This window comes from Ixodes scapularis, unplaced genomic scaffold (genome assembly GCF_016920785.2).
Source record: "Ixodes scapularis isolate PalLabHiFi unplaced genomic scaffold, ASM1692078v2 ptg001080l_1__unscaffolded, whole genome shotgun sequence".
Taxonomy (NCBI): domain Eukaryota; kingdom Metazoa; phylum Arthropoda; class Arachnida; order Ixodida; family Ixodidae; genus Ixodes; species Ixodes scapularis.
This window is the reverse complement of record NW_024610096.1, coordinates 566,688-583,912: the sequence shown is the minus strand read 5'-3', so window position 1 is coordinate 583,912 and position 17,225 is coordinate 566,688. Positions and strand designations below refer to the sequence as shown.

General features: G+C 51.3%; 1 protein-coding gene and 10 non-coding genes across 11 annotated transcripts; all 11 read right to left on the bottom strand.

The window, feature by feature from the left end:
- Window positions 1-2,771: 2,771 nt before the first annotated feature.
- Trnad-guc lies at window positions 2,772-2,843 on the bottom strand. Its single transcript has one exon. It is a non-coding gene; the product is annotated as a tRNA-Asp (tRNA).
- A 93-nt stretch (window positions 2,844-2,936) lies between these two features.
- Window positions 2,937-3,008, bottom strand: Trnad-guc. Its single transcript has one exon. It is a non-coding gene; the product is annotated as a tRNA-Asp (tRNA).
- A 4,898-nt stretch (window positions 3,009-7,906) lies between these two features.
- Window positions 7,907-7,978, bottom strand: Trnad-guc. The gene has a single exon. It is a non-coding gene; the product is annotated as a tRNA-Asp (tRNA).
- A 3,569-nt stretch (window positions 7,979-11,547) lies between these two features.
- On the bottom strand, window positions 11,548-12,911 carry LOC115308768. Its single transcript, XM_042288084.1, has one exon. The coding sequence runs from the start codon at window positions 12,909-12,911 to the stop codon at window positions 11,736-11,738; it is 1,176 nt and encodes a 391-aa protein (XP_042144018.1). The 3' UTR covers window positions 11,548-11,735.
- Window positions 12,912-13,065: 154 nt separating this feature from the next.
- Window positions 13,066-13,137, bottom strand: Trnad-guc. Its single transcript has one exon. It is a non-coding gene; the product is annotated as a tRNA-Asp (tRNA).
- Window positions 13,138-13,230: 93 nt separating this feature from the next.
- Window positions 13,231-13,302, bottom strand: Trnad-guc. The gene has a single exon. It is a non-coding gene; the product is annotated as a tRNA-Asp (tRNA).
- A 94-nt stretch (window positions 13,303-13,396) lies between these two features.
- Window positions 13,397-13,468, bottom strand: Trnad-guc. Its single transcript has one exon. It is a non-coding gene; the product is annotated as a tRNA-Asp (tRNA).
- Window positions 13,469-13,561: 93 nt separating this feature from the next.
- On the bottom strand, window positions 13,562-13,633 carry Trnad-guc. The gene has a single exon. It is a non-coding gene; the product is annotated as a tRNA-Asp (tRNA).
- Window positions 13,634-13,727: 94 nt separating this feature from the next.
- Window positions 13,728-13,799, bottom strand: Trnad-guc. The gene has a single exon. It is a non-coding gene; the product is annotated as a tRNA-Asp (tRNA).
- A 94-nt stretch (window positions 13,800-13,893) lies between these two features.
- On the bottom strand, window positions 13,894-13,965 carry Trnad-guc. The gene has a single exon. It is a non-coding gene; the product is annotated as a tRNA-Asp (tRNA).
- A 94-nt stretch (window positions 13,966-14,059) lies between these two features.
- Window positions 14,060-14,131, bottom strand: Trnad-guc. The gene has a single exon. It is a non-coding gene; the product is annotated as a tRNA-Asp (tRNA).
- Between the last annotated feature and the right edge of the window lie 3,094 nt (window positions 14,132-17,225).

The window sequence follows — 17,225 nt, the reverse complement described above, 5'->3', positions numbered from 1 at the left end:
CCGTTCGACCTCTTGAAGAGTGATCGGCTGAGACAGGCTTTCCGCCTCCTCTTCAGCTAACTGCGGCAGCGCCTCAAGCAGCTTGACCCACGCGGGGGCCCCTTTCCCTTGAACTGGGCTCTCAAAAAGCTGCTTGTAGTGAGCCACAAACGCCTGCTGAATACTGCGTGGACATGTGCGCGTAACGCCGTCAACTTCAATTTCCGCTATCTCGTTTCGCACGGCGTACCGCTTTTCGTCTGCTAAGGCTCGTTTCGTTGGCTGCTCGCCCATGAGGTATTTCTCCGCCCGGGCTCGAACCACGGCGCCGCGGTAACGTTCTCGATGCAGCTGTTCTAGGCGCTCCTTAACGTTGTCCAAATCCTTTAAACAGACGCCGGGGTTTGCACACTCCGCTCTAGAGAGCGCCAGCAGATCGGCGTTTAAACTCCGTTCAGCTTGACGCGCTTCGTGGGCCAAAAGAGACGACCTCTCTATCGCAAGCATCTTCACTTCCTGCTTTGCGGTCTCCCATGCCTCAAAAATGTCCTCTTCAGCGTTTTCAAAACCCGACTTAAAAATGTCACCGGCGCCCTTAACAAAATGTCCGTCGTCAAGCAGCTTCGTGTTCAGCTTCCAAAGCTTCCACTCAAACTTGGCCTTCGGCCGCGCCTTATTCCCGATCGTTGTCGCAACCAAGCAATGGTCGGAGAAAAACACTGGTGTGACGCGATACTTTGTTAACAACGCTGCCACGGAGGCCGAAACGTAAATCCTGTCTAAGCGAGCGTGGGAGGACGCCTGAAAGTGTGTGAAACGCATCTCCCGCGTTTCGTTTCTAACACTCCCAGCGTCTACCAGATCGAAATCTTCGAGCAACTCTTTTAATATCGTCGCGCTTCTATCGGGGCGCTGCCCAGACGGCAGCCTGTCTATCGCCTGAACGACGCAGTTAAAATCCCCGCACAACACAACTGTCCTCTTACAATCTACAAAACGGCGCAAGCCAGAAAAAAAGGAAACTCGGTCTTTCACCGTATTGGGGGCATATACACAGATAAGCCGCCAATGAACTGCCGCAAACAAAAAGTCACACAAAATAAAACGACCTTCCATGTCGGTAGTTACTGATAACTCGAACAAGGCCAACGATTTTTTTAAGAACAAAAAGCAACCACCCGATAAACCTACAGCGTGCGTAACACAAACTTCGTACGAAGATAAAAAGGGCTTAAGTGCATTCGTCACCTGCTCTTCCTCGGCCATCTTGGTTTCCTGCATCGCCAAGAAATCGGGTTTCTGGCTTTCCAACAAACGTTGTACTTGATATTGTTTCTTCCGCATGTTGAAACCGCGAACATTTAACGATGCGACCGTGATGGCCGGTTCAAGCGTGCAAATCATAAAAAAGGCTATGACGGGACACTTGCCTTGAAAACCCGCACGAAAGTTCATGAACCAGGCGTTGCCGCCTTACTGGCTGTCGCGGCGTGGCCCGCTGTCCGCGGGGCTGCCAGGTAGACGCTTGTACCTGCCGCGCTTGCTCGTTTTCCACCCCTGGTTCGGGACCGGTGTCATGGCGGCGCCCTCCCCGTCGCGACCACGCTTGGAGGAGTCCGCAGTCTCGTCCATGTCGACGGTGTCTTCGGCATCCTTGCTGGGTGGGAGGACAGCGGGAGGCGCAGCCACGACGGCCTCGGGCGACGTCGCCGCAGGAGAAGGCGCAGCACCTTCCTCCGTCGGGGTGCTAGTTGCCGGCTCGTTGCCGTCGTTACCGTCGGCCCCGGCGCGTTGCTCCTGATGTTGTTCGGAGGTCTGGGGGGCGTCGCTGTTGAGGCCACACGCCGCCAGTTCGGCGTCCTCCGCCTCCATGATGAACGGGGATGGCTCGTCCGCCTCAACTGCGCCGGTGACGCCGGCGTACGTCCGCACGCAGTCCTCCTTCTCGTGGCCGAAGCGGAAGCACTCCGTGCACTTCGGCACGCGGCAGTCGCGCCTGATGTGCCCGGGGCGCTTGCATCGCAGGCAGACCGGCGCTCTTCCGGGGATGACGATGAGGGTGTTCGCACCTTGAAGACGGAGCTGGTGGGGCATCCCGTCGGGTGTGGCATCGCTCTTCAGGGTCATGCGAACGAACCGAGTGGTAGATTCGATGCCCTCAAAACCGCTGACGCGCCACTTCTCACGTCCAACTTCCTTGACCTTGCCGTACGGCTCGAAAAGCTTTCGAACCGCATCGTCGGGTACGTGGAACGGCACCCAGTGGATGCGAAGGCGAATCTCGGTGGTACAGGGGTCAATGACGAGGCAGCGGAGGCCCTTCACCTTGATTTCCTTGACGTTGAGGAGGCGTTCCTTGGCTTCCGGCGTGCGAAGCGTTGCTAACCACACATGGTTCATCTGGAAGGCGCCGAGCGAGACGATGTCTGGCAAGGCGCCGGTCCGTTTCAGCTCCTGGCGAAAATCCTCGATGCGGTAGGGCCGTCCCTTCAGGTCGCAGTGAAGAATCACGGAGTTCAAAAAAGTTGGCCCGGTGGGCATCGAAGGCAAAACAACCTTGTATTCTTCAGCGGTTGACGTTGAGGCATGAAAAACAGTAGTTCCACGGCCATCAAGGGCCGTTGTCGCAGCTCCGCTGGAGCCAGCCATCCTGCGACCGTTCTCGGCGAGTGCCAGAAGCAGAATCATACTAACGAGGAGAGACGGGAATAGCGGGACGGGAACTCTACCGCAACCTGGACTTTTCAATAAAGGAAAAAAAAAATGTGGGGGTAAAAAAAAAAAAAATTATGCTCCCCGTCGGGGAATCGAACCCCGGTCTCCCGCGTGACAGGCGGGGATACTGACCACTATACTAACGAGGAGAGACGGGAATAGCGGGACGGGAACTCTACCGCAACCTGGACTTTTCAATAAAGGAAAAAAAAAATGTGGGGGTAAAAAAAAAAAAAATTATGCTCCCCGTCGGGGAATCGAACCCCGGTCTCCCGCGTGACAGGCGGGGATACTGACCACTATACTAACGAGGAGTTTTTTTTTTTTTTTTTTTTTTTTTTTTTCTTTATTGCAACTGGAACAGCACATGTCAGTTCAATTTAAAAAAGCGCTGCAAGTCTTCTGCAGGGCACGTTAAAAGGCTCTCATTTCTAAAAGAGCTTTACAAAGACCTAGCCACCCGGGCTTAGGCTCGCGCGTAGAAAAAACACTCTCAACTTGCTTTACTAGTGAGAAAAAATAGAAGCGTACTTCTTTGACATTGGGGTCGGCATGCCTTACTGCCATGCGCGAGCGCCAAATACTACAAAGGCCCAAAAGAAAAAACATGTCAAAAGGCACACAGTCGTCATTCGTCACGTCCAAGAAACGAATACCTGATGGGGTGACTCGCAGCTCTTTCTTTAGCGTGCGCTGAAGCACATCCCAGAAAAAGACCGCATCCATGCAAAAAATGAAAACATGCTCAATAGTTTCAGGTTGCTTGCATAAAAGGCAATCGACCGTCCACGGGACATCAATACCCTTTTCCCTTAGCCACACCTTGACCGGCAACGTATTGGTATGTAGCTTAAAAAAAAACGTTTTCACTGAATGTGGTACGCACATACGCTTCACTCGATTTAACACATCGTGGCCGCCATTACAGAAAAGTGTTCGATACATTGGTGTCGGGAACAAACTGACCACCAAATCGCGCGCGAGCGCTTTCTTGCTCACTAGAGACAAGTACTCCAAAGAAAAACGTGCAGACAAAAAGCGAACTGATTCAACAACCTCCTTTTGAAATCCCACGAGTCTTGTTGGCTCGACGCCGCAAGAGGAAACCAGAAAGGATGGCAAATGAGGAGACAGTTTTGTCTGGATGAAGGTGCGGATGAACGGTTGCTCCTGGTCTCGCAGAAAAAAGAAACGCGATACTAGCTGTTTAACAAACAAATGGGACAGCCCAAGCCCCCCGTGGCGTACCCGGTGAAAAAGATTGTCCCTCCTCATGGGTTCCCAGTTAGACCCCCAGATGAACAAAGCAAAAACACGGTGAAACTTCTGAACGTTAACACGTGCACAATGTATGGCTTGCAAAACATACCACATCTTTGAAATCAGAAAAATATTGCAAACTGCCGCCCTCGCAAAGATGGACAGATCACGGTGCTTCCAACGAGAAGCACGGCTGTCCAGATCGGCGGCGACCCCCGACCAAAATGTTTTGCTGCTGCGGTAGCAATTTAGAGGTACGCCCAGGTATGCGCAGGGCACGCGGTCCCAGCTAACGCCTTCGTACTCCGAAGGCGTTGTGGCCCATGCGCCGTGCCAAAACCCGCGGCACTTGTCCCAGTTTATGGCAGCGCCGGTCGCGTCACAGAAAGCCTTTGCCAAAGACACCGCGGCACTGACACTTTTCTTATCGCTGGAAAACACTGCGACGTCATCTGCGTAACTTATAACTTTTACCTCGGCATTTTCCAGCCGAAAACCCCGACAATCCTTACTGTTCAAGACGCTTAAACAAAAGAGCTCCAAATACAAATTAAATAAAAGCGGCGACATGGGACATCCCTGCCTCACGGACGTTCGCACGAAAATCGGCTCGGTCACCTCTTTGTTTATGACGAGACGTGTGGTGCAATCTTTATAGGCCATTTTGGCACCTTCCAAAATAACGTCTCCGACGTTCACACGATTTAAAACATCAAAAAGGACGTCGTGCCTGACACGATCGAAGGCCTTGTCCAAGTCTATTTGGAGCATGGCTACTTGGCCCATGCCCGCATCACTCGCTTCCAAGACACTGCGCGCGACATGCACGTTCGTCGTGATGCTCCGGCCCTGGATCCCACACGTTTGGTGTTCCCCGATAAGTTTGCAAGCAACACTTTGAAAACGTCGCGCTAAAATCTTTGCAAAAACTTTGTAATCTACGTTACACAGGGTGATCGGGCGGTAACCAGTGATTCGCCGTAGTTTAGCGACGTCGTCACTTTTTGGTATAAAAACAGTATGTGTTCGCGTATAAGAAGGCGGTAACATTTTCCGCTCATACGCTTTACCAAAAACTTGTAACAATAAACTGGCGAGTACGCCCTTGAATTTCTTGAAAAACTCGGCACTTATTCCATCGGGTCCCGGCGTTTTCGAGTTTGGCAGGTCGTCTATCGCCCGTTCGACCTCTTGTAGAGTGATCGGCTGAGACAGGCTTTCCGCCTCCTCTTCAGCTAACTGCGGCAGCGCCTCAAGCAGCTTGACCCACGCGGGGGCCCCTTTCCCTTGAACTGGGCTCTCAAAAAGCTGCTTGTAGTGAGCCACAAACGCCTGCTGAATACTGCGTGGACATGTGCGCGTAACGCCGTCAACTTCAATTTCCGCTATCTCGTTTCGCACGGCGTACCGCTTTTCGTCTGCTAAGGCTCGTTTCGTTGGCTGCTCGCCCATGAGGTATTTCTCCGCCCGGGCTCGAACCACGGCGCCGCGGTAACGTTCTCGATGCAGCTGTTCTAGGCGCTCCTTAACGTTGTCCAAATCCTTTAAACAGACGCCGGGGTTTGCACACTCCGCTCTAGAGAGCGCCAGCAGATCGGCGTTTAAACTCCGTTCAGCTTGACGCGCTTCGTGGGCCAAAAGAGACGACCTCTCTATCGCAAGCATCTTCACTTCCTGCTTTGCGGTCTCCCATGCCTCAAAAATGTCCTCTTCAGCGTTTTCAAAACCCGACTTAATAATGTCACCGGCGCCCTTAACAAAATGTCCGTCGTCAAGCAGCTTCGTGTTCAGCTTCCAAAGCTTCCACTCAAACTTCGCCTTCGGCCGCGCCTTATTCCCGATCGTTGTCGCAACCAAGCAATGGTCGGAGAAAAACACTGGTGTGACGCGATACTTTGTTAACAACGCTGCCACGGAGGCCGAAACGTAAATCCTGTCTAAGCGAGCGTGGGAGGACGCCTGAAAGTGTGTGAAACGCATCTCCCGCGTTTCGTTTCTAACACTCCCAGCGTCTACCAGATCGAAATCTTCGAGCAACTCTTTTAATATCGTCGCGCTTCTGTCGGGGCGCTGCCCAGACGGCAGCCTGTCTATCGCCTGAACGACGCAGTTAAAATCCCCGCACAACACAACTGTCCTCTTACAATCTACAAAACGGCGCAAGCCAGAAAAAAAGGAAACTCGGTCTTTCACCGTATTGGGGGCATATACACAGATAAGCCGCCAATGAACTGCCGCAAACAAAAAGTCACACAAAATAAAACGACCTTCCATGTCGGTAGTTACTGATAACTCGAACAAGGACAACGATTTTTTTAAGAACAAAAAGCAACCACCCGATAAACCGACAGCGTGCGTAACACAAACTTCGTACGAAGATAAAAAGGGCTTAAGTGCATTCGTCACCTGCTCTTCCTCGGCCATCTTGGTTTCCTGCATCGCCAAGAAATCGGGTTTCTGGCTTTCCAACAAACGTTGTACTTGATATTGTTTCTTCCGCATGTTGAAACCGCGAACATTTAACGATGCGACCGTGATGGCCGGTTCAAGCGTGCAAATCATAAAAAAGGCTATGACGGGACACTTGCCTTGAAAACCCGCACGAAAGTTCATGAACCAGGCGTTGCCGCCTTACTGGCTGTCGCGGCGTGGCCCGCCGTCCGCGGGGCTGCCAGGTAGACGCTTGTACCTGCCGCGCTTGCTCGTTTTCCACCCCTGGTTCGGGACCGGTGTCATGGCGGCGCCCTCCCCGTCGCGACCACGCTTGGAGGAGTCCGCAGTCTCGTCCATGTCGTCGGTGTCTTCGGCATCCTTGCTGGGTGGGAGGACAGCGGGAGGCGCAGCCACGACGGCCTCGGGCGACGTCGCCGCAGGAGAAGGCGCAGCACCTTCCTCCGTCGGGGTGCTAGTTGCCGGCTCGTTGCCGTCGTTACCGTCGGCCCCGGCGCGTTGCTCCTGATGTTGTTCGGAGGTCTGGGGGGCGTCGCTGTTGAGGCCACACGCCGCCAGTTCGGCGTCCTCCGCCTCCATGATGAACGGGGATGGCTCGTCCGTCTCAGCTGCGCCGGTGACGCCGGCGTACGTCCGCACGCAGTCCTCCTTCTCGTGGCCGAAGCGGAAGCACTCCGTGCACTTCGGCACGCGGCAGTCGCGCCTGATGTGCCCGGGGCGCTTGCATCGCAGGCAGACCGGCGCTCTTCCGGGGATGACGATGAGGGTGTTCGCACCTTGAAGACGGAGCTGGTGGGGCATCCCGTCGGGTGTGGCATCGCTCTTCAGGGTCATGCGAACGAACCGAGTGGTAGATTCGATGCCCTCAAAACCGCTGACGCGCCACTTCTCACGTCCAACTTCCTTGACCTTGCCGTACGGCTCGAAAAGTTTTCGAACCGCATCGTCGGGTACGTGGAACGGCACCCAGTGGATGCGAAGGCGAATCTCGGTGGTACAGGGGTCAATGACGAGGCAGCGGAGGCCCTTCACCTTGATTTCCTTGACGTTGAGGAGGCGTTCCTTGGCTTCCGGCGTGCGAAGCGTTGCTAACCACACATGGTTCATCTGGAAGGCGCCGAGCGAGACGATGTCTGGCAAGGCGCCGGTCCGTTTCAGCTCCTGGCGAAAATCCTCGATGCGGTAGGGCCGTCCCTTCAGGTCGCAGTGAAGAATCACGGAGTTCAAAAAAGTTGGCCCGGTGGGCATCGAAGGCAAAACAACCTTGTATTCTTCAGCGGTTGACGTTGAGGCATGAAAAACAGTAGTTCCACGGCCATCAAGGGCCGTTGTCGCAGCTCCGCTGGAGCCAGCCATCCTGCAACCGTTCTCGGCGAGTGCCAGAAGCAGAATCTATACTAACGAGGAGAGACGGGAATAGCGGGACGGGAACTCTACCGCAACCTGGACTTTTCAATAAAGGAAAAAAAAAATGTGGGGGTAAAAAAAAAAAAAAATTATGCTCCCCGTCGGGGAATCGAACCCCGGTCTCCCGCGTGACAGGCGGGGATACTGACCACTATACTAACGAGGATTTTTTTTTTTTTTTTTTTTTTTTTTTTTTTTTTTTTTTTTTATTGCCTGCTTAGCATACCAAACAAATACATGCAACACACAGAACACGAATGTTAAAAAACGCCCGTCCTTCTTAGGCCGGCGCAAATGGTTTAAAATGCCTTCAGGGCGACCAGAGTATCCATCACAGGCAGCCATTCAGGCTGCTCCTCTTGGGCTTTGTACACTTCCCTGATGTACGCAACACTTTCAATAAAATAGTCCCTCACGGGACGCGCATCTGCGTCCGCGTGTCGCACGGCCATTCTTGTTCGCCACATACTGTGCAGGCTCAATACCATGAACATGTCATAGGGCACGCCCCCTTCACTGCTAGTGGGGAGGAAACGAATGCCATACTCTGTTATTGGCAGATCCTTTTTCAGAGTTCGTTGTAAAATGTCCCAATGGAATACTGCATCCCAGCAGTCCAAGAAGATGTGGTTTATAGTTTCTGGTTTTCGACATAACAAACAGTTAACTGACCAGGGAACAAATATTCCTTTTTCCTCCAGCCAGGGTTTAACAGGGAGTGTGCCACTATGCAGTTGAAAAAAGAACGTTTTTACAGATGGCCTAACAGGCATTTTTTTCACTCTTTTGAGAACATCTTTGCCAGGGCCAGCGCAATAAGAAGATCGGTAAAGAGGCTCAGGCAACACCACATCTACCAAGTCTCTGTACAAACGCTTTCGCGATACAACACTCAGGTACTCCAATGAAAAACGCACCTTCAGGAACTGGAAGGCTCGGACAACTTCATGCAGAAAACCACGCACCCCAGGACAATCAACCTTACTAGACGAGACAACAAAATCGGGTAACGCATGACAGAGGCGAACTTGCAATACAGTCCTCAAAAATAAATCCCTCTGATCACGCAAGAAAATAAAACGGGCCACAACCTGCCGAAGAAACAAATGGGCTAATCCCAACCCCCCACTTTGCACAGAGCGAAACAGGTTGGTACGACTAGTGCGTTCCCACCCAGATCCCCAAACGAAAACTGCAAAGACTCTATGCAATTTCTGAACGCTGGCCCTCGTCATCCAGAGGGCTTGAAGCACATACCAGACTTTAGCCACAATAAAAAGGTTACAAACTGTCGAGCGAGAAAACATTGACAAATCACGACCCCCCCACTTGAGTGTTTTCGCTCGGACCTCTTCGATTTCCTCTTTCCAATACTCCGTGGTGTCACGGTAATGCTCGAGTGGCACCCCGAGGTACTTTGCCGGTGAACGGGTCCATTGAATATTTTCGAAAACACGAGGTGCACTTTCCCAGCTGCCGTGCCAAAATCCCACGCACTTGCCCCAATTGACGACACTACCTGACAACTTACAAAATAAATTAGCCACCCTTACGACTTCTCTAACACTTTCTGTATCCTCACAGAAAACAGCTATATCATCCGCGTAGGCAAGAACCTTAACTTCACTCGACATCAACCGAAAGCCCCTTATCCGTTCATTATACAAAAGCTTTAAACAAAACGGTTCGAGGTAAACAGCAAACAACAGGGGTGATAACGGGCACCCCTGTCTAACCGACGACTGAACTTGAAAACTTTTACTAACTTCCCTATTAATAATAATGCTCGAAAAACAGTCCGTGTACGACATCTTAACCCCCTCTAGAATTACCGAGCCAACATTGACGTGCTCTAAAATGCGGAAAAGAACATCATGCACAACGCGATCGAAAGCCTTTTCCAAGTCGAGTTGCAGCATGGCTACTCGCCCTTGAAATGCATCGCAACACTCTAAAATACTTCTCGCGACATGGATATTGGTGAAAATCGTTCGTCCCTTAATTCCACATGTTTGATGAGGCCCAACAATTGATGATATGACGCCTTGTAACCTTCTTGCTAAAACCTTCATGAACACTTTATAATCTACGTTGGTCAGACTTATGGGGCGGTAGGACTTCACCGATAAAAGCTTCGCTGGATCGTCAAACTTAGGTATTAAAACGATATGAGTTTTACGGAAAGACGGTGGCAGCTCTTTTTTGTCATACGCTTCCATTACCACGCGGTGTAAAGCCACAGCTACATCGCTTTTGAATGCTTTGTAAAAAGCAGCGCCTAAGCCGTCGGGCCCCGGCGACTTTCCAGGAGTTAGTTCATCGATTGCCCGTTCAATTTCTTGCAGACTAATTGGTACCTCGAGACTCGCTTTAACTTCGGCATCTAACTTGGGCATGAGTGGTAGAAACTCGCGATCAAATCCTTCTTCTACACGCTTACTATGCCCCAGAAGATCTTGATAATGTTCCACGAATGCGCTCTCAATTAGTTCTTTTTCGCGAGTCATGGAGGCGCCGTACTGTATTTCTATTATGTTATTTTGTGATGCGTATCTCTTTTCATCGCTAAGCGAGCGCTTGGTCGGTGTTTCACCCAACCACAGACGCTCGGCGCGGGCTCTTATCGCAGCTCCTTTGTATCTTTCTACATCAATAAGTTCCAGTTTGCTTTTAACTTGTTTAATTTCTTTTGTAAACTTTCCGGGTTGCGCGCTCTCCATGCTTAATACGAAATCTAGCTGACACTGCAACTCTTTTTCTTTCTCTTTTTCTTGCCGGCGTAAAATACATGATCTTTCGATCGCTCTTATTTTAACGTCATTCTTGAACTGCTCCCAAAGTTCAGCAAAGTTTCGCGTCCCAGACGCCAGCATTTGTCCAATGCGTTCTTTGATATCATTCGTAAAAGTTTTATCATTCAGAAGCTTATCATTAAATTTCCAAAGATCCCAGTTAAACCGTGATTTTACTTCTTTTCGCCCAATTGTAAAGAGGACTAAACTATGGTCACTAAAAGATACGTTCTTAACTTCATAGTTTTCACACAGTGGAACAAGACACGCAGAGACGTACGCCCTATCCAAGCGAGCGTGGCTGTCACGTTGAAAGTGCGTAAACTGGGGAGAATTACTATGGGACAACACACAGCCAATATCCTCTAAATTATTCTCTTGCACTACCAGGTTCAAAAATAGAGCACTCTGATCCCGAACAGGCTGCCTGCGCACTCTGTCTTCTGCTGCGCACACACAGTTAAAGTCACCCAACAAAATGACAAGTCTTTCGCATTTTATGTAATATTCAACACGTTCAAAGAACACTTTTCGTTCATATTCACGATTTGGCGCGTAAACACATATTGCCCGCCACTGTGAGCCAGAAAAGGAGAAGTCACAAACAACTAAACGGCCTGTTTCGCATACTGTTACTGTCTCTTCAACAATACCCAACGAATTGCGCAGAAACAGAGCACAACCACCTGACGTTCCAACAGAGTGACACACGCAGACATTGTATCGAGCTCTGAAAGGCTGCACCATGCGGTCCGTTTGCTCCACACTTTCAACCTTCGTTTCTTGGACGGCGACTATGTCTAGATCGTGTTCTAGAAAAAGGCGGCTGAGCTGGTACTGTCGTCGCCTTGCTCCCAGGCCCCGCACGTTCAACGTCGCGACGCGGAGAGGTATCGTAAGGTTCACTGCCATTTAAGAGTTAGAGCAGACGGGTCGCATGGTGCTTACCTCGGGTCGCTGAGAACGGCGACAGACTCACAGTCTTGCTGCGTCGCTCGGTGCACCCACCCATGGGATCGCCGAACACCTCATTACATGCCTCGCCGTGAAGACGCGAAGCCGCCGTCCTGTCAGAGTCACGTCGGTCTCCAGTCCGATAAGCGGTGCCTAGCCAAGCGCGGGCCCTCGCTGCTATGGGGGCGATATCACCGACGCACGTCTTTCCGGCGGAATGTTGGGCTTCGGCTTGACGGTTGCCCGGCGTACTGGAGCCGTTTTGGGGGGCGGCTCATCGGGGAGGGCCTCACCGGAGTTGGGTCTCTCGTCGACGCCTTCTTCACGAGCTCGCTTGGCGACAGCGCCGCTGGTGCCTGCCACCTCGACACTCATGGCTTCCGGCTTTTTGCAGGACGTCGTCGCAGGGACCGAACTTGCGGTCTTGGTGCCCTCCGCCGAAGGGGTGTCGCCTATTACTGGCTCTGCAGGTTGCAGGCGCTGCTCTCCTTCACCCTCAAAATCTTTCTTATCCCCAGCGGTGCGGTCAGGGGGCGTTGCCCCTGGAAGTGGTCCACCAGCTTCGTCGCAGGCAGCTGCTTCGGACTCGGCCACGTCCATAAGATGTTCAGCCTCGTCTTCGTTTCCTAAGGGCCCCGTGACGGACGCGTAGGTCCTAACGCACTGGCTCTCGTCATGACCGAAGCGTCGACAGAGCACACAACGCGGTACACGACACTCCCGCCGTATGTGCCCCTTCCCCCGGCACCGAAGGCAGAGCGGTGCCCTGCCTGGGACGACCACCAGGACCAGGTCGCCGGCGACACGCAGTTGATGTGGGAGGGCGTCCACCGTGACTCCAGCCTTGAGCCTGAGTGACACCGAGCGCGTTGTTGAGCACACGCCCGCGGCCCGCCACTGGTCTCTGACGACTTCCGTAACCTTGCCATAGGGTGCCAGGGCCACTCGCACTTCATCGTCGGGAACGTGGTGCACCAGCCAGTGTAACTTCAGGCGTGTGTCCTGGTTGCTCGGGTCGACCACGATACACCGGCGCCCCTTGACGAACAGCTCGCCGGCGGCGAGCAGCTTCTTTTTTCCTTCGGCACTCTTGAGGGTAACCGCCCACACGTGATTGTATTGGTACGCCCCCATGGCGACCACCTCGGCGAACAGTGTCGCGCTGACAAGGGCCTCGCGAAAATGCTCCAGACGGTAGGGCCTTGCACTCACGTCGGCATGCAAAAAAACTGTATTCAAAACTGTAGTACCTGTTGGAAGTGGCGGCAGAATGACTTGGTATTCCTGGGCAACAGCGTCCGAGTTCCTGTTACCGCGGCCAGCGGCCGCTGAAACCGCTCCGGGGGAGCTCATGATTGACACGTCCGTACGCTGCGGCGGCCGGAAGTGGAATCCCCACTATACTAACGAGGAGAGACGGGAATAGCGGGACGGGAACTCTACCGCAACCTGGACTTTTCAATAAAGGAAAAAAAAAAATGTGGGGGTAAAAAAAAAAAAAATTATGCTCCCCGTCGGGGAATCGAACCCCGGTCTCCCGCGTGACAGGCGGGGATACTGACCACTATACTAACGAGGAGAGACGGGAATAGCGGGACGGGAACTCTACCGCAACCTGGACTTTTCAATAAAGGAAAAAAAAAATGTGGGGGTAAAAAAAAAAAAAATTATGCTCCCCGTCGGGGAATCGAACCCCGGTCTCCCGCGTGACAGGCGGGGATACTGACCACTATACTAACGAGGAGAGACGGGAAGAGCGGGACGGGAACTCTACCGCAACCAGGACTTTTCAATAAAGGAAAAAAAAAATGTGGGGGTAAAAAAAAAAAAAAATTATGCTCCCCGTCGGGGAATCGAACCCCGGTCTCCCGCGTGACAGGCGGGGATACTGACCACTATACTAACGAGGAGAGACGGGAAGAGCGGGACGGGAACTCTACCGCAACCTGGACTTTTCAATAAAGGAAAAAAAAAATGTGGGGGTAAAAAAAAAAAAAATTATGCTCCCCGTCGGGGAATCGAACCCCGGTCTCCCGCGTGACAGGCGGGGATACTGACCACTATACTAACGAGGAGAGACGGGAAGAGCGGGACGGGAACTCTACCGCAACCAGGACTTTTCAATAAAGGAAAAAAAAAATGTGGGGGTAAAAAAAAAAAAAAATTATGCTCCCCGTCGGGGAATCGAACCCCGGTCTCCCGCGTGACAGGCGGGGATACTGACCACTATACTAACGAGGAGAGACGGGAATAGCGGGACGGGAACTCTACCGCAACCTGGACTTTTCAATAAAGGAAAAAAAAAATGTGGGGGTAAAAAAAAAAAAAAATTATGCTCCCCGTCGGGGAATCGAACCCCGGTCTCCCGCGTGACAGGCGGGGATACTGACCACTATACTAACGAGGAGAGACGGGAATAGCGGGACGGGAACTCTACCGCAACCTGGACTTTTCAATAAAGGAAAAAAAAAATGTGGGGGTAAAAAAAAAAAAAAATTATGCTCCCCGTCGGGGAATCGAACCCCGGTCTCCCGCGTGACAGGCGGGGATACTGACCACTATACTAACGAGGAGTTTTTTTTTTTTTTTTTTCTTTATTGCCTGCTTTGACATAAGCCAACACAAGGGACGCAACCACATACATATGCACACAAAGTTAAAACGCGCCAGCCAAGCGCAGCTGCCGCGAGTACATTTAAAAGCGCTTCAACGAGACCAAATCATCAAGTATTCGCAACCATTCAGGCGGTTCAGGCAGCGCGCGGAATACCTCGCGAATATAGGAAACGTTTTCAATGAAATAATCTCTCGCAGGGCGCACATTTACATCAGCGTTATGCACACCCGTCCTAGTCCTCCACAGGCTGTGGAGGCCGAGGAGCATAAACATGTCGTACGGGATGCCACCTTCGTTCTCTAGCGGCAAGAAACGAATCCCATACGCAGTTAGAGGCATGTCTTTCTTCAACGTGCGCTGAAGAACATCCCACAGGAACACAGCGTCCCAGCAGTCGATGAACACGTACTCTATAGATTCGGGAACCTTACAAAGAAAACAATTTACAGACCACGGCACAAAAATACCTTTCGCTTTGAGCCACGGTTTGACTGGGAGCGTGCCACAGTGTAGTTTAAAGAAAAAAGTTTTCGTCGATGGTTTGACCGGCATACTCTTTACCCTTTTAAGCACATCCTGCCCTGGGCCCCACCCGTACAATGACCTGTAGAGAGGGATGGGCAGCAAAACGTCTGCTAGATCTTTGTAGAGTCGTTTTCGAGGCACGGAACTCAAATACTCCATAGAAAAGCGTACCGCTAGAAAACGAACAGAAAGTACCACTTCACGGAGAAAACCTTGAATACTAGCGCGGTAACCGTCACTGGTTGACACTACGTACTCAGGTAGTGCATTTCGCAGTCGCACCTGCATGACTGCTCGCAAAAAGGAGTCTTGCTGGTCACGGAAAAACACAAAACGAGACACTATTTGCCGCATAAACAGGTGCGACAATCCCAGACCTCCATTGCGAACAGACCGGAACAAATTCGTGCGAGCCGAACGCTCCCAGCACGAACTCCAAATAAAAACGGCGAATACTCTGTGCAGCCTCTGCACGTTAAGGCGCGACATTGACAGCACTTGCAACATATACCAAATTTTAGCGATCAAAAATAAATTACAAACTGTAGCGCGCGCAAACATAGACAAGTCTCTACCCTTCCAACCCTCCACTTTGGCCTTCACTCTTTCCGTTTCTTCACTCCACAGTAGCGTGCAGTCCCGGTAGTGCTCGAGTGGCACACCAAGATACTTTGCGGGCATGGCTACCCACTGAACGTTTAAAAAAACCTCCGGCTTGGAGTCCCAGTTTCCGTGCCAGAAACCGGCGCATTTCCCCCAGTTTATAACACTCCCCGTATTGTTGCAAAACGAAGAAGCAACACGGACCGCCTCACGCACGCTGTCCTGATCGACGCAGAAGACCGCAACGTCGTCCGCGTAGGACAGAACTTTTACCTCGCAAGACTCCAGCCTGAAGCCACGTATGTTTACATTGTGAATCAGTTTTAAACAAAAAGGTTCTAAGTATATTGCAAATAGCAAGGGGGACAGTGGACAGCCTTGCCTTACAGACGAAAGGACAGGTACACTTTCACTAGCTTTCTTATTTACAATAATAGACGTTGTACAATTCGCGTACGCCATTTTTAAACCATCTAATATTGAGGACCCGACGTTCGCGTGTTCCAAAATACGAAAAAGAATCTTGTGCGACACCCGGTCGAACGCCTTCTCCAGGTCTAACTGCAACATGGCCACACGGCAACCGAGATCATCGCAACATTCCAGAATACTTCTTGCTACATGAATATTCGTAAAAATAGTGCGCCCTTTAATACCGCATGTCTGATGCGGTCCCACAAGACTAGTTATGACATGCTGTAAACGCCTGGCGAGGATTTTCATAAAAATTTTATAGTCAACATTTGTTAGACTTATTGGCCTGTAGGAGTCGACTGACAAAAGCCTTGCGGGGTCGTCGACCTTTGGGATGAGGACAGTGTGTGTCCTCAAAAAGGAGGGTGGCAAAACACGCTTACAATACGCCTCGGTTATCACCTGATACAAGGCGTCGGCTGCCTCCCTTTTAAACAATTTATAAAATTCCGCACCGAGGCCGTCCGGGCCGGGCGTTTTGCCAGAAGTTAGTTCATCAATGGCCGTCTCAATCTCACAAACTGTAATCTGCGCTTCTAATTTTTCGCGAACGTCATCTTGCAATTTCGGCATTAAGGGCAAAAATTTATCATTAAAGCTGTCGTCAGCAATAGCACTACACGCAAAGAGACCCCGGAAATGCTCAACAAATGCTTTCTCGATTATATCTTTATCGCGAGTTATCGTGTTATTATATCGTATTTCTTTAATCTCGTTTCGCTGCGCCTGCCGTTTTTCATCACTGAGCGCCCGCTTCGTCGGCTTTTCACTTAACCACAACCTTTCAGATCGCGCCCGCACAACAGCCCCACGGTACGTTTCGCAGTCAATGACCTCCAGTTGATTTTTGATACTTCTTATTTCATCGACAAACTCGCCTGGCTTCGCGCTTTCTTCGATCAGGAGGATGTTCAACTGGCGCCGCAGCTCCTTCTCCTTCTGCTTCCTCTGTTTACTGAGAATAGTACTCCTCTCAATAGCAGCCATTTTAACTCCCTCTTTAAAAAATTCCCACCTCACCCCCCATACTGTCTGTTTATCCTCGTACAATTCCTTGAATAGAGCATCTACCTTTGATTTAAAAACTTCATCCTTCAGGAGGCAACTGTTCAACTTCCATAATGACCAGTTCCACTGAGGCACTTTGACTTTCCTCCCAAGAGTAAACATAACTAGAGCGTGATCACTGAAGGACACAGGCTGAACCAGGTAATCGGAGCACAAAGGAACTAAATCCAGGGATATGTATGCTCTGTCGAGCCGGGCGTGGCTTTGGCCTTGAAAATGGGTGAAAGGTACGCTGCGTTTGGAGGAAACAGATGCTACGTCCTCTAATAAATTCTCCGCGACAATATCGTTTAATAAAATAGCGCTGTGGTCGCGGACGCGGGCCTGATTCGAGCGATCCTCAGGCGCGCACATACAATTAAAATCGCCAAGCAAAATAA